General features: G+C 37.1%; 1 protein-coding gene across 2 annotated transcripts in view; it reads right to left on the minus strand.

The window, feature by feature from the left end:
- Positions 1-24679, minus strand: part of LOC145678448 (high affinity cAMP-specific and IBMX-insensitive 3',5'-cyclic phosphodiesterase 8B-like) — a 1074619-nt gene that overhangs the window by 234452 nt on the left and 815488 nt on the right. For both annotated transcript variants that reach the window (XM_081748585.1, XM_081748584.1), the window contains one exon: positions 20089-20279. In XM_081748585.1, the coding sequence (XP_081604711.1) occupies positions 20089-20279 (191 nt within the window). The remainder of the gene's footprint in view (positions 1-20088; positions 20280-24679) is intronic.

The following is a 24679-nucleotide window of genomic DNA, read 5'->3' on the forward strand; positions in this document are numbered from 1 at the left end:
AATATCTGTGTACAATTTCATTCACTTCGGTCTACTTCATCTTGGCTTTCGGGCGTCAACATTCAAAAGTTTGAGTGGGTGCTTTTGCTCCTAAAACCATTTTTCCGAAGAAGAAAAAAAAAGTGTTAGTTTATTGTCCCTACACAAAGTTTCGTTGCAGTTCTTCACGTCCTTTAGGCACTTTTATACTGTTATTAGCATTTTTGATATTTCGTAATCAAAGGTTTGGAGAGGTCCGTGCCCCACCCAACCGTTTTTTCTAGGAAAATACGCAACACGTATTCCCTCATTTTACTCTACAATATCTGTGCACAATGTCATTCACTTTGGCCCACTTCTTCTTGCTATTGGCAACCTGGCAATCTTACAAAGTCGAATCCCTCCTTCGTAATCACGACGCTGTATTAGGACGCAAAACTGAGAAACTAAAAACCTCAGCTATTCCTCCTACACTATTACATTGGTTCGTACTTTAATACATCCCTTCCCCAACCATGGGTGCGGCATTGATTAAACGTATGCTCTTGTATTAAATAAATTTATTTTAAATATATATCTAAGTTTCTCATTAATTTCAATTAAGTTGCTTTTCAACGATCCTCCAAAATTTCAGTGACGTATTATGGGCTAGAAGCTATTAACTTCTGTGGCCACCCCTGCTACAAACTACAGACTTAAATATTCGATAAAGCATTTCAGATGTAAGTAGTTGCCACAATACTATTATGAACGTATTTAATTCCAACGGTAACAGCTATGTTAGTAATACTAAAATTATTATTAATGATAATGAGTAAGGAGTAGTTAATTACAGTATGACAACTATTTGCTACAGAAAGACTTGAATACAATGAATATATGTGCAAAATAATTTACTTCAAAACAACACAAAGAAAGCAAAATTTATGACGTATATAACTAAAACACAACATTATGTTACTAATACGAGGTCAATGGTATGGGAATGAAAAAAACAGACATTATGAAAGATCTGGGAATCAATTTGATAAGTTTTTATTATTTTGTCACCACACAAATGTTATCATGCAAACAGCAAGAAAGAACAATAGGCTTAATTTATTTATTTTTTTTATTTCAGAACGATAGAATATGTATTTATACAAATTACTTGTAAGAACTAAGGTTCTGTAATATGAAACAGTATATCTAAAACTTTGACTAACTGATTGACAGTATTCTAGGCACGGACGCGATGGTAGCGCCACAAGAAAGTTTTAGATCCAGTGCCGTTTAGGACTTGTGCCGCGAAATGATTTTTAGGACTTCTGCCGTTTAGGACTTGTGCCTTTCAGGACTTCTGCCGTGTCCCCATATCAGGTAGTCTAAAAATCGTATTGAGCTTTTAACGCACGCAATTTGCTTTAGTGTACCAAATTTCAGGGTAAGGTCTATATGAATCACAGTGGGTCAGGCATAACAACATTTGACAGGTAACATTTAAAGGTACTAGATATGCAAATAATAACAATAATAATAATAATAATAATAATAATAATAATAATAATAATAATCATCATCATCATCACAGATATTCTGCCGCTATTGTCAGGTCACTTGCCAGAACTGAGAAGCTTCCATGCTTCACGAGTTTCCGCTAACCTCTTCGTCTTCAAGTACGATTTTCCTGTTTTGATATCGTCCCTAAAATTTTAGTCTCCTTCAATCTCTCCCTATCTCTCCGGTCACCACACCCTCTAGCACGTATCTCATTATAGTCTATAGTTCCTTCTTAGCCGGTATCACAACCAGTTTCTCCTCCTCTTCTTAATAATATCTAAAATTGATCTTTTCACCCCCACCATCTGTGGCAAAGCCCACACTGACGTCCAGGAAAATTATGCTGTAGTTTCTTGAGGCTGGAAGGATGTTGTATATGATGAGCTGCTCTTGCTGGGCAGAACGATAGACTCGAACCTGTACTTTCGACAATGAACGCGAGTGCATTTAGCAATTTAAAAGAAACGACCGGGACTGGTCAGCAGAAACAGTGTCGTATACCTCGCTGACAATGCCACACCGCATACATCTTTAACGACCCGTCAGACTTGCATCCATTGTACAACCTGGATCTGGTATCGTCACATTATTATTTGTTTCAGTCTCTGCAGAAGTCTCTGAAATTAGTTTCAAATGAAGCTTCTAAATCTATGTGCCTCAATTTTTTGACCCGAAACCTCGGAAGTTCTGTGGTGACGGAATTATGGTGTTGCCGTAGAAGTGACGTATGGTCATCGAACAATATTGCATAGGTAATGTAAGTGCAGTTTCATAATGTTATTTTAAAATCGGTATAAATATACTCTCAATTGATCTCTAAAGGCTCAATAATTTTTAGACAACCTGCTAATACACGACAACATTGTACATTGTTTTGAATACATCAAAGTTCCATGTATTCGATTACTCAGTTGAATAGACAATCTTTTTTCAAAATTAAAAAAAAAAGTGTTTCGACAGACCTGATTTACCTTACAATTTTCACACATTATTCAATGAAAGAAATTTTAAATTAATTTTGAAATGAATAGTCTTATTTCCAGAAATTCGATTTCACAAAATGAATACAATCAAATCTTTGATACATAACTATTAATCAACACTTTTTTCTAAAAGACGAAAATTAATATTATTGGTGGCAGGAATTGACAATAGAAAAAAATAACACCAAATATTGGGTGATGGAATGGACCATTAGCTTCGTGGCAGTCAAACCCATGATCCGCTGACTCGAACAGACCCATAACACGGAGTGGCCCAATTTGACCCGGAGTAACCTGGTGACACGGACATATTCATGACTTAGAGTGGCTCGGAGACGAAACGTCATCATACATATGGCAAGTATGTGTAATGCACCCAACGCAATTCCAACAAACATTATTCTCTCTATTCTCATCGCGTAGGTGTGCGTCAAATATTGCATTGGAAGATAAATACAAGATTTACCAGAGTACAAACATTGAGTTACAGACGAGCTAAGCTGCATGTCTCTCTTATGATGGATCATCAAAGTTTAATCGGCCTGTAAAACTTTTCGCTTAGAATATAAAAGAATACCGCTGAGACAAAAAAAAGGTGTTTTTTTTTTATTTTTTTGTATAAGCTATGTTCGAAAACGACGTATGGGAAAATAAATAAACATGAAATTTGTGAAAGCATAAAATATTCAAGACATGGAATCTTGATTAAGAAATGTCATATCGAGAATCAAACAAATGAATGTTTGAGCTCAAGCAATGGATATCATTAATCAATCATTAAATTCTGCAGGAATGTTGCGAACATGATACTTCGACTGCATCTGCATCCCCAGGTGTATTCGAGTCATAGAGCCTGGCGGGATCTCGAAATCGCCGCGTCAGTCCGAGTGTGAGAAGGGAGACCTGGACACGGACGACCCGGACAAACGTCGTGATTCAAGTGATCTGGTGACTTATGACCCATTCCATCACTGAATGCCTTCTCAGCGCCATTGACTATGAGCTAATTCGTGATAGAAATTTAAATTTTATAGAATACGGTATCTTACAAGAAATTCCCTTTCAAACAAGATCAATGACTTGTTTTCTCCTTTATGCAATAACAGAATGTTAAAAAAAGAAAAAAACGAAATTTTTAGTTTAACGTTCCACGCCTATGTCCTTTAGGCTAAAGAAAACGGATGATTAATAGAAGTGAATTCAGGGGCGGATCCAGGACCGACTTCTGGGGGGAGGGGCGGTGGGTTGTCATACTGCTACTTTTCAGGGCTCCAAACTTTGGGATGGATTTTATTTATATATATAAAATAAGAAAGTTTCTTTTTCTGGGGGGGCGATTGCCCCGATCGCCCCTCCTTCCTGGATTCGCCCCTGAGTGAATTATTGTGGAAGTAAACTTTTAGTGCTACGTTCAATGAATAGTAGTGCGACTGATTGTATTTCATTTTCATTTATTTTCCTTTACGTAGATAAAATTTAATTAATTTTCTGCATTGTACATTTTATGACAATGATAGTAGAGGAACTGTACCAAATCCGGGCCCGGGTCCATAAAGTGGGCCCCCTCGATTACTGCTCCGGATATTAGCGTAGAATGCTAGAAATACGCTGAGATATAGTTTATCGTTACTGCCACATGCAGCGCTGGTTCCTGTGTTGATCAGTCAATCCTTTGTTCTGTATTCAGCACGTGACTAGTTTTCACGCAGTTAAAAGTTTTGGAGCTCCGGCGAGCAAGTGTTGTTTTCCAAAGCTAGTAAAGAGGTAAGTGAATCAACTATTTATTTATTTAATCTCAATGGTAAGAGGTATGTTTTTATGTAATTAACTAGTAATTTGGACGTAGGGGTGACAAATAATTTGGAGCCAAAGTAAAGACACGTATGGTCGTAAAGTGGGCCCCCTTGTCAGTCCTAAAGCGAGCCCCCTATTATGTTGTGCAACAAGTAAAAAATATATTTCGTACCAAATTCTCATGACTCATGCAATTTATTTGCAGCTTTCAAGGGAACCAAAATGTCCAAAAGAAGTACGAAACTAAGAATGTGGAATCAAAATGAAATGGCCAAGGCCATAGATGCCATACGAAAGAAAACTATGGGTTGGAAGAAAGCTAGCAAAACATTTCGAGTTCCCAGAGCAACTCTTCAAAGGTTGTCCAAAGAAAAATATGGAAATCCACTGATGGCGGCTGCGACAAAACTAGGTCGACCAACAATTCTTGGTCCTGAAATAGAAAAAGAGCTTGTAAAATACTGTTTAGCCATGGAAGCTGCATACGTTGGGCTTACCCGTGAAGATCTTGCGCGTATGGCTCTACAATTAGCGGAACGAAATAACATGAAACATCCTTTTGGGAAAGAAATGGCTGGAAGAAAATGGGTAAAGCTCTTCCTGAAACGACACAAGAAGACACTTTCGGAAAGGAAACCTACAGGGACGTCTTATGCTAGGGCACTGGGTTTCAGCAAAAACAACACAAAATTTTTTTATGAGCTTCTCGAAGATGTTTATGCAAAAGCACATTATACGCCGGACAGAATATACAACGTCGATGAAAGTGGAATAGCAATTGTCCAATCTAAGATACCGAAAGTTATTGGCTTACGCGGTAAAAGACAGGTGGCATCTCTTACCTCCGCAGAGCGTGGGCTTCTTATTGCGATTGTTATCGCAATGAATGCAGCAGGGTCATATGTTCCACCAATGGTTATCTTCCCTCGCAAAAATATGAACAGTCAGCTTGAGAGAGGTGCTCCACCAGGAACAATTGTGACAGTACATCCATCAGAATGGATACAAACCGATCTATTCACGAAATGGTTCCAACATTTCATCGATACAGTGAAACCTACGAAAGAGAAACCCGTAGTTCTGATTTTGGATGGTCACTACAGCCACACCCACAATATTGATATCATTGACTTGGCTAGGGAACATCACATCACAATTGTTTCCCTTCCACCCCATTCTACACACAAGATACAACCCCTAGATAGGACGTTTATGGATCCATTGAAAGTGTATTACAACGAAGAAATCAGACAGTGGTTAAAACACAGCAACAGACCTGTTAATGCATATGATGTGATGGAGCTGTTTGGAAAAGCCTACATCAAATGTCAGACGGCTGAACGAGCCATCAATGGGTTTCGAGTGACGGGGATATACCCAATGAATAAGGATACCTTCACTGATGCAGACTTCTTAGAAGACGCTCAAAGTAAGGACAAGCCTTCCTATTACGACTTGCCGGGTGAAAGAGAAGCAGAATACGGTGGGAACAGTTTCACTACACAGGACTGTCATCACAATGATCGCCATACCTCGCCATTTATGCAACCCTCGACTTCATCACCTTCTCACACCAGTCATCAATGTACAACCTCTGCTCCAGAAACGTTTGGGACAAATCAAACTCCAAGTTCCTGTTCTACATCACAGGAAGAACAAACGACTGTTCAGCCATTCCAAACTAGCCCTTTCCATATCTCTCCAGTGCCGCGACTCACGAAGAGAACATCTAGAAGAGGACGTAAGTCAAGCATCGCCGCTGTTCTAACCTCGTCACCTTATAAGTCTGAATTAAAGAAAGCGATGGAAACACGCCAACGAGTGAAACAGAAAAAATCAACAACAACACAATGTCGAGGCCGAGGGCATGGTAGTGTTAAGGCAGTATCAACATCTTGTCATCCAGGAAAAGGAAAAACATCGTTGAAGTTGAAAGGAGGAACCAAGGAAGACGATTCTGATTGTGACTCAATCTCTGATATAAGTGAAGTATCAACAATATCATCAACTGTAAACGTTCCACCTGGAAAAACACCGTCCACAGATGATGATGCAACCTGCATGTTCTGCACGGAAAATTTTTTGAGTGATACGAGAGGTGAACTCTGGGTCCAGTGTGCCATGTGCTCTTACTGGGCCCATGTAGATTGTGCTGGGGCAGACAAAGACATTTATATTTGTGACTTTTGACAGTAGCAAACTTAACTATGTGAAACATTTCATTTATCACGTTTTAATTTGGAAGTTCTGGTTCTGAAGTTTGATAGTTCTTTTTTGTGACAAATGAACAGCTCGAAGGAAGAGAAATGATTAAATTCCTTTTTTCTACCTGTAGAATATTTCAGTTTAGAAGTTTGTTTTCAAGTTTAGTCTAATAGAAAAATTGTGCTGTAGCTAAAAAAAAAAAAAAAAAAAAAGTATTTTAGATTTGCTATTTCCGCGAGTAGAATGTGGAATATTTAAGTTTTGAGTTCACGTTTAGTTTGTTCTTTACTTTTAGGAATTTGTTTCAATTTCTTCCAATAAAGTCTTTTAAACATTCGTATTTCGTTCTATTTGAATCTCCAGTGTTTAGAATGTTGTTTTTTGCTTAAATATGTAATTCATTTAAAGCAATAATGTTTTAGCTTTGTGTAATTTATCTAAATTTAAAGGGGCCCGCTTTTGGAACACTTTTCTCGAATGCCGAAAATGCAGTCCATATGAAAATTATTTTTTTCTCAGAGTATTTTTTCCCTGATTGTTACGGGAAGAAACAAGCAAAGGGCTTACATATCACATTATTTTCAACGTGAGTGTCATTTCTCTCTGATTTATATTTTCTTAGATATATGGAAAAAACAAAATGGGGGCCCACTTTTGGTACAGTTACTCTATCACCGGCGAAAATGAGGCAAAAGGAAATAAGAAGAAGCAAAAGAAAGACGAATAATTAATTCTGTATGAATTTGATTATTTTACTAAGAAATATAATCTATCAAATGCCATAAGACAACATCCATCACGAAAGGGCTGTGTGATGTCTTCGCTATTTCCACTTAGATTCGAATAAACTTGTGGGCCAGGATGTCAGGAGAATTTGCTGACTAAGCCAAAAACTAAGTGTTGCCACCTAACTGACAAGGAGGGGGTCCAAAGTGTAAATTTCAGATTTCAAAAGATTTCAAAATTGTTTGTGCAGATCGTTCGTTAGTGGGGCTCATGAATAAAGATCGGCACAACAAATTTCGGCGGAACCCTACATTTGGGCGGGGCAGTGCCCCATTTCCAATTTTAGGCTTTCGTAGTAGTCAACAACCGTGGTCATTTGTCTTAATTAGTGTAAAGATACTTCAATTGTGAGTCGAGGATCCCTGTGTGGAGAGGGGGAGGTCCCCTTCACAAGTGTGATACATGTTCCCCCTTCGTTTTGACGAGCTGAATTCAAATATTCCATTAAAAGTACTTTGTGGAGCACATGTGCGACACAGGTCTCTACCTAGTTTCTGGGATGCTGAATCACAAGTTGAAAGAGAACTGAAGGGCTTGAAATAGGAATTTGGCAGAATCAGTGCTTACTGTACGGATTATATGTTTTACAGAAGTTAAACGTTCATCCGAAATCTGTAGCAACAACTATACTACAACGTAGGTAATGTCATATTCATTTTTAATTATGTTAATATTTGATATTTTGTAATTAACGATTAACAAGTATGTACCTGCAGACCGTTAGCCGTGACTAATAAAAATAGTATAGGGAACATAACGAAGAAACAAAATACGAAACAAAACTGCAGAGACGTCAGCTAATCCAATGATTCTGGATTACCCAGGGTGTGGGAGCGAGGACCCCCCCCCCTCTCCACTTGCTTACCCAACTGCTGCTTCAACGAAGCCTCTCTGACCATAAGCAATGCATAAACTAATGTAGACATGGACAAACTCTGTGCATGCATTTATTTGGTACTTTAAATATATTAAAATTATAAAATTAGTATTAAAAATAGAGCACAATCATTTCTATATAGTTGTGCAAATAAAATTAAAAAGTACCTCAGGCGGTGTAAACATCCGTTAAAACAACGAAAAGGTTGCGTGTACAACGTTAAAAACACTCACAGTTCATTTGACGCTGTTTAAACCAAGCGTGATCAACCTGTTTACTCCATTCGCACGCGTCCCTGGACAGACGTTGTTTCGAGTTATCTTTTTATATAGAGATTGTATATCTGTCATTAGGAAGCCAGTGTCTTGTGCGTTATGAACTCATTTTCGCTGGCGTTTAGATTCAATGGGCCGTATGCAGAGTCATTTTGAAGCGTGATTAGTGCCATACTAAAGAGTTCGACTAACGTAAGGTTCCTGTAGTAGTCAGACTTTTAGTATGACTCTAATCATACTTCGTAAAGACTGCATATGGCGGAATGTGTTTACATACATGTTAGTAAATTGGATACGCTTGGAACACGTGAAGCCTCATAATGAATCCTGTGAATATTCACTTTTACTTTTACAAACTACATTTCCTGCTGAAAAATATGTAGCAACAATTATTACAGATAAGTAAACAGAATTGGCATCATCTTTCATTTATATTTTAGAATGTTGTATTAAAGATCCCATTTTTGTTGTAAAGGAGGCAGAACTCGACATCGATAAATGCTTAACAATATCCATAGCCGTAGACGATCCAGAATGCGAAGTTGTAGAAGATGACATCCTTAAAGGCAATGCAGTACCAATAGAGTAGAAGAAAAAAATCGTTGATTTTTGAAAATCTATATCAAGTCCTGGAGGTAATTTTTTTTCTTTTACATAACTTTATATTTCATTTATTTTGCTGCTTTTTTTTCACATTTGAGTGAATTTAATCTACGGCCTAAATTGATCGATGTTACACCATCTCTTTACATTTTATAAATCAATTGTTACGTATATATTTTGTATTATTGAAATGACATAATTACACTGCATTCATATATATTACAATTTAAATAGAATATTTTATTATCTATAAATTGGAACATATTTGACATTTTTTTTTACAGACTGATAAACAGCAAATTCTGAACAGGTAGTTATAAAAGAAAAACTTCTTCTAATAATTTTCCAGGAGGTAATGTGCCTAAAATGGAAGCCACATTTCCTCGCTGAACTGCTATGCTGATACGTTGTATCAGAGAAGTAGTAGCCCGCTTGTCACCAGTAAGGTGTGCTATACGTTGGCCTACTTCTTTGATGAAATTGAGCCCTTCGAGGCCCCAAATGCCGCTCGATTCAATGGCTACGGGCACGAACATGTATCTATTGAGCAGATCTTTATATTTTCTTCTTTTCTCGCATTCTCTGCGGGATGCAATAGCTCCTTCTCGAGATGAAGAAAGAGTGAGATTAGATGACGCAAAAGTGTCAGAGCAGGTGAAATCCCAGAGAAGAATCCTTCCCCTCTTCCATGGTACCAGCGTCATGCCATCTGGTCTTTTGCCATCAGATCTGTTACACCCCACAGGTTCACGAACAGATGGAACTTCCGCCGATGTGAGTGCTTTCCAGATAATGTCATTCACGTTCGAATGCCTCACATGTCTTCCGGAGCTACTTATACAAGACAGACCGTGTAGACCATTCTGCTTGACTGATGCACCACATTTAGAGCAGTTGTGTGATTCACAGATGTCTACTCATAGGCGAAGTGCAACTGCAATACGAAAACTTTCGTTTGGAAGGTGCAGTCCTAGGGTGTGTGAAGGTAATGCCTGTAGCCAAGCACCTGAAATTGCTGACGAGGAGGCGAGAAGTCTAGCCTTATCCTCTTGACTGTCTGCTTCTTGTAATAACACTGATTGATGTAATTTGATGATTGGCTTGTCCCAAATTGATTGCGAACTTCTGCCCGTTATTTCAGGAGGGCTTAAACCAACTAGGTTAGACCAGTCAGATATGCAGTCTTGGACGTCAGATTCTATGTGAGCCTCATTCAGTAGGTTGAGGAGTATCTCAATGGTATGCCGGGAGCCATAGAACGACGCTAAAAATGAAGGATACGCCAAATCGACAGCCCGACGAATACCAAGACCTCCAGAATCAACTGGAGGTAAAAGAATTTTTTTTTTCAAATGTACATTTAAATTTAAAAAAGTAAAACATGTCGCAACTTTACCGATGGAAAGCAAAAATTGATAATCAAGGAACGCGTAATGACAAATGTTCATCTATTTCCAATTTTGTGTGTGCAAAGTTCATTGAATCCAAAAGAGATTTCATATCTGTACATGACATGGATCTTCCGAAATGAGTAATTGAAAAAGCGAAAGAAATTAATCTTGAAAACTTTAAGGGTTCCAAAAATTGGTGCGCCCATTTTAAACGGAAACGCGAGAAGTAACAAAATTCGTGTCTCGAGCAGACATTGACCATTCAGAACAAATACTGTAGAAACTTCGGCCATATTTTTCCAGCTAGAGGTCAGGGATACGTTACCAGAATTCGATATAGACAATACTGACAATTCCGATCAAAGTGTTTTTAGCATGGAACTGAACTATAATCGTATATTAGCTATACAATGTCAAAAATGTAGAAGCTTCTGCACAATCCAAGAATGCCTTATCTCATAGCTATACAATAATGCCCCGTATCTCTGCCAGTGGGAAATTAGCTGGGCCATGATATATTGTATTGCAAGAACCGACAGGACAATTCGAACCACAGATCAAGAAAACTTTATTCCAGCAACCAAATGTTAAGCTTTCCGCATCAAAATCTGGAAAGAAGGGTAATCTGCATTTGGAGGAGTGGATCCGTGACGTTTTGCTTTCTAACATAGGGGACAAAAGTGTCTTGCTCGTAGATGCATGCTCATCTTTTAACGACGAAGAGATGCAGCAACACATTCCGGCAAAACGCTATGTATCAAGCAGATTCCACCAGGGATAACTTGGGCTGTACAACCATGGGATGTTTGGGGCTTTAGAATATGGAAGAATTTTGAACGGAAAATAACAGATTTCATAATTTTATACCAAATTGATATAGAATTGCAATCGCTAGTTTATGAACAACTACCATCGCCAAGGTACCTTGATGTGTCCAAATACAGTTAGTATAAATCCGGATATGTAGATGCGAGGCCGCCAGAATTTGTTAATCCAGTGAGTTTTTCATTTTCCTTAAACGACACTATCATATGCGATGAGTGCGAAGAGTGCGATGTAGTTGTTGCTGCAAAAGTCTTTGCGCAGAACACTTTTTCCGAGCAGTTTCATTTCTGTAAAACATACAATCCATAAAGTAAGCACGGATTTTGCCAAACTCCTATTTCAAGCCCTTCAGTTGTCTTTCAACTTGTGATTCAGCATCCCAGAAACTAGGTAAAGACCTGTGTCGCACATGTGCTCCACAAAGTACTTTTAATGGAATATTTGAATTCAGCTCGTCAAAATGAAGGGAAACATGTATCACACTTGTGAGAGGGACCCCATACACACAGGGATCCACGACCCACAATTGAAGTATCTTTACGCAAATGAAGACGAATGACAACGATTGTCGATACCAATAAGTCAATTTTCAGATCAAAAGGACGATTTTTTACTACAAAAGCCGAAAATCAGAAATGAGGCACTGCCCCACCCAAATATGGGGTTCCGCCAAAATTTGTGCCGGTCTTTATTCCATGAGCCCCCTAACGATCTACACAAACATTTTTAAAATCTGATATTTACACTTTGGACACCCTCCTTGTGAGGTACTACGTCAAAAGATTGAAGCAAAAGTGTGTACGTCTTCGTATGTTCCCAAGGATAATTTTAATGGGTGAAACCATAGTGCAGTACTTTTTCAATTCACCAAGTTCGCATCGTGCTTAGTCGAGTGGTGCTGATTTAGTGTGGGCGTACTAGCATTCGAGGTAGAAGTAATTGGTATAAAGCTGACTTTGGTCTGATTTGATACAGAATCCATCCAAGATTGACATTAAAAGCCCACCGTTATCCAAGTTGGGATAATATATACAGTGTAATAGTAATGAGCCGCGTTGGCTGGAAGCGTACTGTAATAAAGTGAAAATTGCTGAAACTTAAAGTCAAAATATTACTTACTCTTATCTCAGGGTTTCGTGGCCTCGGGCTTCTGTCGAGTCTCTGTTTGCTGCTAGCTTTCCATCTAAAGTTACCTGTACCATAACTCTTTCAACTCTTTATTTGCTCAACAATAAATTTTGGTTAATGAAAACTCCATTGTTCATTTAGTTACTTTAATAATTGAAATGAAAGATAAAATAAAAGTTACAAATATAAATACAGTTATCACGTTGCTGAATGATAAACGTTACTTGTAGAATATCAACTTTATATTAATTGCAGAACTGTGTCTAAGTCTTTTTATCTTTACAGATTGGTTGAAATTATTTTATATTTCACCTAACACAAAATATAAGTTGGCCTTTTCTTTAACATCAATAATTACATTTAGTTTGTAAAACAAGAGGGAGGAAATTTAATTTTACACAAGTTATACATGACCTTAATTCGAGGGTGTGTCACTTGGAATTTAAACTTTATCGCGCACTGCACTTAAAATTCAGTTAATGAAATGTTTGCCACTTTACCTCCTTTTTGATGACTGTCCGTTGAACATTTTCCTTTTCTTCTAGTAAGGTAGCTCCGCTGTCTCTCCGTGGAAGATTTCCGTGTTGCTTGATTGTTTCGCTCCCCAGAAAGTTTTAGATGGTTCACACTCTTGAAAAGTTCGCAAAGTTCCAAATGTTTACTTCATTTACTGCGTTTTATCACTACAGGCGACGCCACACTTTTATAAAACGTTGATTAAATTATTATACTTATTATACGGTCTTCTGGTACAAGAAAGAATTGCAATACTGTTCTGTTGTCACAGCCAAAATTAGCGTACTCTTGCCGCCTCTCGCATTTTTACCACTACTGGCCCCCACTGAAACTGTCTTTCACCGCTCAGAGCGCGGAGATGTATTATTATACGGGTTGTTACCCCTGAATTCAGTCTGGACTTCGCGATTCGATTATCTCGACCACTTGATTCTCTCAACCTAACTAAAACTTTGTCGTCCTCTTTCTGTCCTCTTCCTTTATCCTTTCACACTAATTACTTGTTCATTTTTTTGTTTCTCCTTTCCTATTTGTCCTTTACACACTCTGACCATTTTGACACACCCCTTGTTTAATCTAACCAATAATTGTTCTTTTCATTTTGTTTCATTAAGTTTCATTTTCTGTCTTATTGGTTTCTCTCCTTTTTCTTGACCACCCTCTCTTTTCATTGGTTTTTCTCCTGTTTCTTAAGAAAGACCTCCCCTTTTTTTTCAAAGTCACCCTCTTTAGCCAGAGACCCCTGCTGAGGTTACCGCGCGACCAATTTTGAATGATCCTCCAGTGCCAAATGTGAATGCCTTACGAAATTATCTTATTTTCAAATATAGATTTTACTATTTATTAAACCCGATTTATTAAATACTATATTCTTTTGTGGCAATTTAATTTGATTTTCTCAGATGTTTCTTACTGGAATACGAATATTTATATTTCTATGACAATCTTGTCTTGCTATAAGAGTGGTGGTATTAATAATGCTGAATAAAACAATATTTCTATCACTGATATTGTTAATAATTATAATATTTGTTGGTTAAATAAGACTAATGATAATTATGGTATCCCTATAAAATATCTATATCTACTTGAATATGTTATACACAACTAAATGATCCTCCTTTTTAATAATTCTTTATGCAAAATACTAGTTACCAGTAATCGTGATAATAATAATAATAATAATAATAATAATAATAATCAGATTTTATTCTAAATATTTTCACAGATTATGTACAGCTTTTAACTAGTTTAGGAATGATCTTTTGCCTAGCACTTAATTGATGTTGTTAATACTTATATGATTATATGTAATATATAGATCTCATATACATAGCGATAGAGAGAGACAGCCAGACAGACAGACAGACATAGGAAAATCCTTTCAAAGAAATAGTGCTCCATTTATTTGTTTACATTTGCGTATAAAATATACTCAATTTTGATCATTCTTACGTATTATAGTAATTTTAGTTAGTAAAATTCCCCCACTCTCTTTTTCTTCCTGTGTATTTTACCCCCTATTCTTTCTACGTTCCTTGTTCTGTGGTGTTTTTTTTTTTCTTAGGGTTGCTTTTTCAAAGACCTTTTCTTTTCTTTTCCTCTCCCTTTTGCGGCTGGACACTGACCGCTCTTGAGGACTATGTCTCCTGGTAGATTGTTACTTGTCTTAATAAATATCGCAAGACGCCGGAGAGTCTTGAGAAAATTTCTTAAAATGACCACAAAACTTAGCCGTGTTACTTTTCTGTCACCATGCGGTGTGTGTTTTTCGCTTATGTGTCGAATAATTAAAATATTTTTCTAGCGTCATGGCCAGCTATTCTGGACCCCTTACGTAGCTGATTTTGGGTGGTTTCCTCTTCTTTTCCGAAGCGAAGTGTCAAATTCACAGCGTTGGGGTAATTTCTCTCAAACATGTGTTTAACTGTTGCCACATCTCTACGCGTCTAATTCTAATAATTCATTATATAGCTCATTATTCTCGCTCGTCGCATTACTAAATAGTACTATCCCTCTCGCGGCAATGTTATCTATTTTATTATACTCTCTTAGTAGCGAAGCTTTATCTATACATTAAAATTTTGCGTGCTTATTGATCTTATAAATGTGACAACATATTGGGCATTCTGTTTCTGTTAGTATGTCTCCAGATAGTCTGGCCTGTGTGTATGTTAGTTCGTTTTGGGAAATTGTTCACCCACGGTTTAAAACTGCAGTTCGTCTGTTATATCTATGGTCATTTTCTTGAAATTGCCTTTGGTGACAAGCTACAAGTAACAATCTTAAAATAAATAAATGGTCTGTATCGTATCAGTCAATGAATTGTCTATGTTAAAATTCCTCTCCAGGGTGGTAAAGACGCTACAGTCTAAAATTTCATGAAAGAAACCACGAACTTACAAGCTTGTTGCCTATTTTTTTTCTCTCGTGTGTGGCCGTAAAATAATGAGGACTACCTTCTGTCTTGTTTCTTTCTTTCTTTCTTTCTTTCTTTTTTTTTAAAGGAGAAAAGAATTGGATGTCTGCAGCCGTCTTGTTTCTTTCTATACTTTGTTAACTTAATGAATATAGTTAAATAATATATATAATTGAGCAATTAATGTAGTTAATTAATATATATATATATATTTATGCGTATAATTAAGCAAAGAATGTAGTTAATTAATATATGTATAATTATGCGTATTACAACAGGATGGTCTAAAGTTACTGAAATTAACATAAAGTGCGTATTATAATATTGTATAATAACTTTATGTAGTAAAACGTATGACTCACATGAGGACTTCAATCCCTTCAAAGTGGAAAACTGCACAGTTTTAGACAAGTACATGCTCTTTTCGTTTCTTTAAAGTTGCGTCCATGCGCATATACAGGGTGATATCATAAACGACATTGTTTGAATGAAAAGAAGCAACGTAAAGTTATATTGAAACGAACAACACGAAGAGCTATTACTATCTCAGAGTGCAAATTAATGATATTGTCTGTTAAGTCACTAAGAACTCGAACGCTGCTAAGTCCACAAAATCATGACTAATTGAGCGAAGCTAGTGGCGTGTGTTCAAGGAAGATTTTGCAATAGATGAATATATATATATATTATTCATGTAAAGCGGTAAAGCATATGTACGAGTTTTGAGAGCTCATTTCCTAACTGAAGCTGCTTTAATGAACTTATTGCAAAAAAGAATAATCCCTGACAAAAAAGAATCATGAGTACAAACTTGATTCGGCTCTTTTAGTACTAAACAAAGGTAACACTAACAGTGGCGAGATGTGCAACTCAACAGTTATGGTTCAAAGGACAGTCTAGGCGTGCTCATTCGTACCACTTCCAATCATAAGCAGATCTATCTCAAATGAAGACCTGAATAATCTAAAAGACCTATGCAACAAACTAGGATCTCATGAATGTACTCCGAATGCTGCCAGTGAATGTGCCGCACTCCTGAAACTACAAAATGAACCTCTCAGACAGATTGAACACCTACCTTCAATATCGCGAACAGCAAAATTGTGGATTCAGTACCTTGGGTACATAAAATAGTGAAAATGTTTATTCGTGCAGAATCAACTGGAAATTTAAGTATCGCAGCTATCAAAAATATTCTGAATCTCTTTGCAGCTGATGACCACAATCAATATGCTAAATGTACCCGTCTGTATCTGAAAATTATAACAGAACTGCATGAAACACATCCATGGCTTCACGGAAAATTAGCAAAACACATCTTTCACATAATTTGACGCTCGATTCGAATGCAGGCTGGACTCTGGACAGATTTAGTCATCGAGCAATGCATGATGAAGGTTCTCAAAAGCCAGGGCGGATTAACCAGGGGCCGTGGAATGACAAAAAAATAATCATCTTATATGGATTTACAGTTTGCACAAGTGTGCATCCATACACGATGCAGTGTGCTCATTGGGGGCGCGTTGGCTCAGTGGTAGAGCTTTCACCTCCGGTGCTTGGGGTCCCTGGTTCGATCCCAGCTCGCGCTGTGTGGACTTTGTGGTGGACAAACATCGTGCTCGTGGGTTTTCTCGAGGTTCTTTCGTTTCCTCCCACTTTCTTCATTCCACCATTTCATTGATTTCTCATCATCACCGTCTCCTTTAGCCTAACTGGCATAACCGTGGGACGTAAACATTAAAGATTTCATTTTTCATTTTTTCAATGTGCTCATTTTCTGATGTGTCAAAACATCGGAACAGCATATTGAAATGGGAGTATCAAGGATGAAAAAGGATTACGATTATCTAATCTAACAGTAAGCTCATTGACTGGTTTGAAGTTCACAATCTGTTTGACACTGAAAGTATCGTGTTGAGGATCATAACTTCTGATATTAGCGCTATGGATGACTCAGAGGTGAATTGTGATGACGCTGAACTAAAGAGATTTTGCATTCATCAGCAACTGGCTAATGTATCGTTGGCAGATTTGACTTTCAAGAAAAAGAATCAAGCGAAGACACTGTCACAGAACGTAAACCGAATTAAAGTGGAAGGAAGTCCATTCAAATGGATCCGACTGTATTGTTCAACAGACTGTTAATTTTAAACGAAATTGACCAATGTGTGGAGTCCTGCTTTTCGTATGAACTTACCCCTACTCCAACATCATTGTTCAAAGACGGATTCATGCGGAAACCAGACAAAGGAAGTCTTGCAACAGTGATTACAAAGGATGTCTCACGGTGTCCTCAACCAAGAGATAGGATTAAGTTCGTTCTGGACGATGGAGCTGTACTTCATCGAGCTCGTTGGACGAAGAAAAGTTCAGAGATACAAGTGGATGAAATTGTCACTCAATACCGCTTATTCGTAATGTCGATGTCCGAAAGTGGAGTTTCCATTGCATTTGATGGATATGATTTCCCGAGTACGAACGGTCATGAACACGAAAGACGTAAATGCTATATTTATGCACCAGATGTGCTTTCTGACTCCTCCACGGACATCTGTATCAGCCAGGAAACGTTTTTATCCAAACGAACCAACACAGATTTATCGCACTTCTTTCTCAGGCACTTACATTAGATGGTCATGATATTACCCAGTCCACTGGAGATGCCGACTGTCTAATTGTCCAAACTGCTCTGAAACATGATTGGTAACATGAAACATACCCGGTAAATTTTGATGGTTATTGTGGTTGCTGATGACACAGATATCTTGATTCTGCTAGTATACCACTTCAGACCTGAACTGTGTGATATCTGCATTCAAAAGAAAGATGGAACCAAGAGCAGGGAGTGCATGTGTGTCCGTGATATATGTAATAGTATAACACTGGCTATTTCATCACATTTACTGACGCTTCATGCCATCAATTGATGTGATACCGTATTTGCGCCTTTTGGTGTTGTACAACCTAGTACATATAACAAAATTCCAAAGTTCATAGACGACAAGAGAGTTAAGTAGCTCATTCCTGACTTGTCCAGAAAGCCCTGCAGATGTCGCTGGAATCGGCATGCCATTACCGTCGATTCTTTACGGCGTCAATCCTCACACATCTTTAAACAAACTTCGGTACTTGCGTTACATGCGAGTTATCACCGGATCAAAGAACGCAATTATTTCGAAAAGACTGCCTCCTACGGAAAATGCTGCGTATTTCCATATTTTACAAACATATCTATAAATAGTACGTTGGAGAACACTTACTTGCAACGTTTTCTATCCAACTAAGTGGGGCTGGATGCTTGTCAATAACACATCTCAATTCAAAGCGATCTGGCACCAGCGAAATAGACTCTCCGCAAGGTAATCCGCTGCAAATGCAAATCTTCATCCAACAATCCGTATAGCACAAATATCTGGTCATGTCGGATGCATGAACTGAAGTGTGTATCATCATGTACTCGCTGTTACAGTGGATCATATTCCAATTCTGATACTCTCGATTTGTGTGACAGTGACAAAGATCTTGACAACAAAATGTGAATATGTACATTAAGTTTAGTATATGATAAAATTTATTTAAAATGAACGCTGTGCCAAATTTCAGTTAAATTCAGACAGCCTGCTCATTTATAAAGGGCAGATATTAGTTTCTTATTACTTATTTTCGCTTTATCTAATTCAATTCGTATGATAGTAGTTCTCACGCATAATTAAACATTGAGAAGCGTGCATTTCTTTCATATTGCAAAATATTTCAAACATGATAATTCACCGAAATTATAATATTTAGAATCATTTTATATCTTCAGCAGAATGTTTTGCTACATCTTTGCTTGTATTACGTGAATGAACAATAACGTTTTGTACCACCCTGTATGTGCGCATAGACCTGTGACTTGAAGGGGATGTATGTATGTAAAACTGTGCAGGCCCACTTTGAAGGGATTCAAGTTCTCATTTGAGGCATACTTTTTACTGTATAAAGTTATTCTATGCAGTATCATTTTGTGCACTTTATATGGCAATTTCAGCAAATTTGGACAACCCTGTATACATTATCCCAATTTGGATAGCGATGGGCTTTTAATGTGTCAATCTTGGATGGATTCTGCGTCAAATTAGACCAAAGCCAGCTTTATACTAATTACTTCTAGGTTGACCATAATTTTCAGCTGGTGCTCCTACACTAATTGGTGGGTGCAAGACGATTGTTCAAATTTAGCATCTCCTTTCAGGACCTGGAGTTCATCAGATGTGAACCTACAGTTCAAGGATGAATCCGAGCCATCATAATGCGTTCAAATTATAATCGAACCCAATACAACGTGCACCAAAGACACTTGAACTACCGCAGGGGATTGGAGTGCCGTTTGCTAACGAAGGGGACTTTGTGTAACAAACATATTGATTACTATTGTTACTATTCTGATTTCATAATTTAGCCTACAGAGGTACTTCGTGGTTATATAGTTACCGTATGTCTTTGGCGCGGGAGACTCTGGCTCGACTTCCAGTGCGAGTTCATGTGATTCGCATCCCACTTACGCTGCGGGTCCATAAGTCTAACTTATGCAATTCACAATATAAGGATTTCAAAATTCAGTATGTGCCGAAAAAGTTAACTTACTCTAAAACCCATTTTGCGTGTCATCAATATTCATACAGAGTAAACTCGCGCGGAGAGAAATATAGGAATGTGCCAGATAGGAGAGATACTGTACTTTCATTTTTGGATGTTTACAGAAAATACTTTATCTAATGAATTTTACCTGCATAAGGCTTCACCGTCAAACCACTTGGAATGTCGATTGTCTATTATTACAATATCATGTCCCTTTTCTTGAAAGGCTTCCACTGCACTTTCCGGTGTTCGAACAAGACTACATTCATAACCGCATTTCTCAGCTGCCCACCAAAACGCATCGCTTTGAGCATCGTCTTTTCCAAAGATGAGTAATACCTGAAAGAACAAATAAAATTATAAGACTATCACACAAATCATGAACATTACTACAATCACTTACACAAAAGAGATTGGAATCTTTGTAGAAAAATAACAATAAATTCCATACAAGGAAGAATATTTTCACTTTATGAATTTAACACATAAAAAAAATAGGTAACTTTCTTTCTGTAAATATTTGTTACAGGTTACTACCCTTACAAGTATATACGTTTATTAAATTTTAAATATAAATAAATATTAAATATAAATATTCCAAGCTGTCAATTTTAAATATAAATATTCCAAGCTTTGACACATTACTAGCAGTATTTCTTTCAAGAAATTTTCTGCAGAAAGGCGGGGAAGCATTGTAAACCTGGTTTGCAAAATATAATAATATGTCTGTGCTTGTTTATTGAAATAGATTCATACTCTCTAATAGGTTTATAGAAGGACTCACTCCCTCATATTATATTCGTAATATTCGTAGTTATCGGTGGCCGTTTGGTTTTCATCCATGAACTTGACGCTGAGCGTTACAGGTGAGAAATGACTACAGTAACAAAAAAACACGGGTGCGTTGATCTAATTATACTGAGTAATTCAATATCGAAAGACAATGACTTTTTTACGCCAGTTTCTTTTTATTACTCTGTTGTCTAACATTTTGGTTTTATTACAAATATTATCTTGTACAATTAGCATCACAATATTAAATATAGTACTAAATTACAAAACATCACCTACTTTTACATTTTGTTATCCAGAATCAATTCTACAATGCTATGAATCAGGAAAAATATTACAATTAGTAAACTTAATAGAACCACATACAATGCTTAAGATGGATGTGTAATTCACAGTAATGTTATCCTGCGAATTTTCTTCGTGGCATATAAATCTACTGTTTTCTCTAGAAAATCATCAGTTGGAATCTTAGGTCCCTCAATGCTTATTGTCATACAATGTGCCAATGTCAATGTGCCAATGTCATGTGTCATACAATTATACATGCTCAATGTGGAACACTTTACCTTTAAGAGCTTTCTTCGAGAGGTCTGAAAACGAAATAATCGGAAGGAATATATCTCCTTCTATAAAGCTATAGAGAGAATGATTAAACAGATCCAACTTGAAGCGTGCAAGTAATCCCTGACGTTATTGCTAATATACGGAAGAGTATTAACTTGTAACAGAATGACTCATGATGTCAGCATACCGAGATCTTTTATTACATAACTAATGCGCTGTAAAGCATTATACGCGTAGTAAGAGTCTAAGTGAATTTCTTTTCAACCCCAGCAAAAGTAGCTCACGACATTCAAAGGAGGTCGTAAGTGTTAACTTTCTGTAGATGTTTGGAATTTGAATTACTTTAAGCATAGGAACAAAATGTATTCTCATTGTAGCTGAACGATTTTCATTTGTTTCAAAATAATGATATCAACTTCGATATATCTCATTAAAAGGTCATCCTCATCAACTGTGATAAGTCAAGTGCTCAAGGGAACATCCATGTGTTGCAGTTTCTGCTCCTTCATAAGAATACGAGTAATTCACTCGGTGAATAGCTTGTGATATGCAAGGAATGCACATCATAACACTGTATGCAAAGATCCAATGCTCACACTGAATACCGCTAAAAGGAATCGGTAGTTGCTTCCTATATCGGTGTGAACAACTTCTTCTACCGCCAAATACATATCCAGTGCTGCAAGTAGGAGCGTGATTTACGGGGATCAGGAGGGGACAATTGCCCCCTAAGTTACACACACACACCTATTAGAAAGATAACATATGGGGAAACATGGTTCGAACTCAATAGAGATGGATGAATTTGTTTGTTCTTTAAATGACTGATTTTAATCTATTACACAAAAATTATCAACGTATGAATAATGTATGACTACTATTGAAGTATTTAGTAAATATAGGCATACACTTTTGTGCTTTTCCATTTGTGCTCCACAAATGGGTGATGCAATACACTTCAATGAATATATACCTAACACACAGATATAGTTTTAAAATTATTTGAAAATGTACACCAAAATATCAGGATGCAGATGAACGATTTTTTTCTTTTTTCAACAAATATTATAAATAAGGAGGAAGTTTATAGTCATTATGAATGGTGAAAATTGTTTCTTTAAATACTTATTGTATCTCAACATTAGGTTAGATAACGCCTAGAGTACATATAAAAGCTATAGGCACAAACGATCTAACCATTGCAGTACGTTCAATGTTCCCCTATTGGGGATCTATTCGGAACCTTGTGCACGCACGCTAAGGTACACACTAAACTAGTGGAGATGTACACTCATGTCCAAAATGATTATCGCATATCTATAACTGTCTTCTTGTGAGAATATAATTTGATAATGATTTTGCATGTTACTTTTAATACTGATACTATGTGTATAATCGGGAAGTGTATTATTGTGGTAAATTTCATAGGAAAATGATTATAAATACGAAAACTAGAATGAGTAAAACAAAATCTTGCTAAACGGACAATAAGGTTTTATTTTCGTTTTATTGTTCTTATTTACTGCTCTTTAGACATGAAATTTGCAACATACATGTCTTTGCCGATTATACACATACTAATATTATAAGAAATAGCTTGTCTGTTTCATGTTCTTTACGAAACATTCAGGAATAGTCTACGATAATAATCTTGGAAACGCATGCTTTATCAAATGCCTTTATCTGCCCGAACATTTACGAAGGTTAGCAACCTTTCAGGATGAAAAGTTGGATCACGATCATTGGCAGTTTTCGGAATTTTTGATCGTGATATTCATGAGTATGCTACCCTTAGAGGTAGGGTGATCATAATTTCAAGAGCTTAAATAATAATTAAAAACAAATGCTTATTTTGGAATAAATCAATAGTACTACAAAATGCAAATATGAAATAAAACAGTGTTTATTATGTAGTTCGAAACAAAGTAGTGTTATATAATTAATATATATTACAATGAAACTTAATTATGATCTTTTGAGTGTTTAAAAAAAGTGTCAAAATATTATCATTAGCTCACTGATTATTGAAAGTGATTATGTTCAGTCGATGCTAAGAATAATGTTATCATTCTCTTTTCACGTAGCCAGTATATTACTGTATAAAGCTAAGAATATTATCATTACCATGTATATTTTCAAAGCAACATATTGCATACATATGAATAAACGAAATTTCCTACTAAATTCTGATATGCACACCGGTAACTGTTAATCATATCCATATACAAATTTCCGGTGAGCGAAATCTCAAAACTCATTACACTATATAGTTATGAAACTATGTAATAAGCCACCACATTCTGTCAAACAAATGCCAAATTTCCAGTTTAAAAGGCTGCATAAATTAATGATACAGAATAACATTGTACAGCATAGTGGCTTACCTTAAATCAGATCTTCTTCTATAAAATCAAGGTTAAAATTACTCTTGTGTATCAAGCAAATACTTATCACAAGCGGCAATTAATGTTTAAAATTTACTATTTGGTCTAGGAATTAATTCGTGCGGGTGGACAAGAGATGGCGCAACGAACGGAGCGTCCCACAGTTCCGTGTATCCACACATGTGTTGCAAACCCCTGTCATCGCGTATCGTTCGTAGTATAGGGCAGTGGATTAAAGCGTCAACAACACCAGTTTGTAGTTAAGTGAACATGGCGCAATTTGTGCCTGATAAAGTGTTTTGCGGGGTGTCCTGCTGCATTACTTTAACATGCAGAAAAGTGCGACTGAAAGTCATCCTATTTTGGTGGAAGTGTATGGTGACCATGCTCTAGCTGAGCGAACGTGTCAGAAGTGGTTTGCACGGTTTAGAAGTGGTGATTTCGGCTTGGCAGACCAAGAGCGAGCTGGACAGACAAAAAAATTTCAAGACGAAGAATTGACAGCATTGCTCGAGCAGGATTCGTGTCAAACGCAGGAACAACTTGCAGCAGCATTAGGCGTTGATCAAACAACAGTCTCCAAACGTTTGAAAGCCATGGGAATGATTCAAAAGTTGTCACATTGGGTTCCACATGAATTGAAAGACAGAGACGTTGAAAGACGAAAAACCATTTGCGAATTGCTGCTTCAACGACAGAGCAGAAAGGGTTTCTGCATCGAATTATTACGGGTGATGAGAAGTGGATCCATTACGAGAACCCTAAACGAAAAAAGGCCTGGGTGAAACCAGGTGAACCAGGTCCATCACAACCAAAACGAGATATTCACTGTGCAAAGGTTATGCTGTGCATATGGTGGGATATGAAAGGTGTACTGGTGTACTATGAGCTGCTGCAACCGGGTGAAACTATGAATGGAGAACGTTATCGACGACAATTAATGCGTTTGAAGCAAGCTCTGGCCAGAACACGACCAGAATGGGAGAACAGACATGATAA

Source organism: Thermobia domestica, chromosome 2, assembly GCF_964235325.1.
Source record: "Thermobia domestica chromosome 2, izTheDome1.hap1.1, whole genome shotgun sequence".
Taxonomy (NCBI): Eukaryota; Metazoa; Arthropoda; class Insecta; order Zygentoma; family Lepismatidae; genus Thermobia; species Thermobia domestica.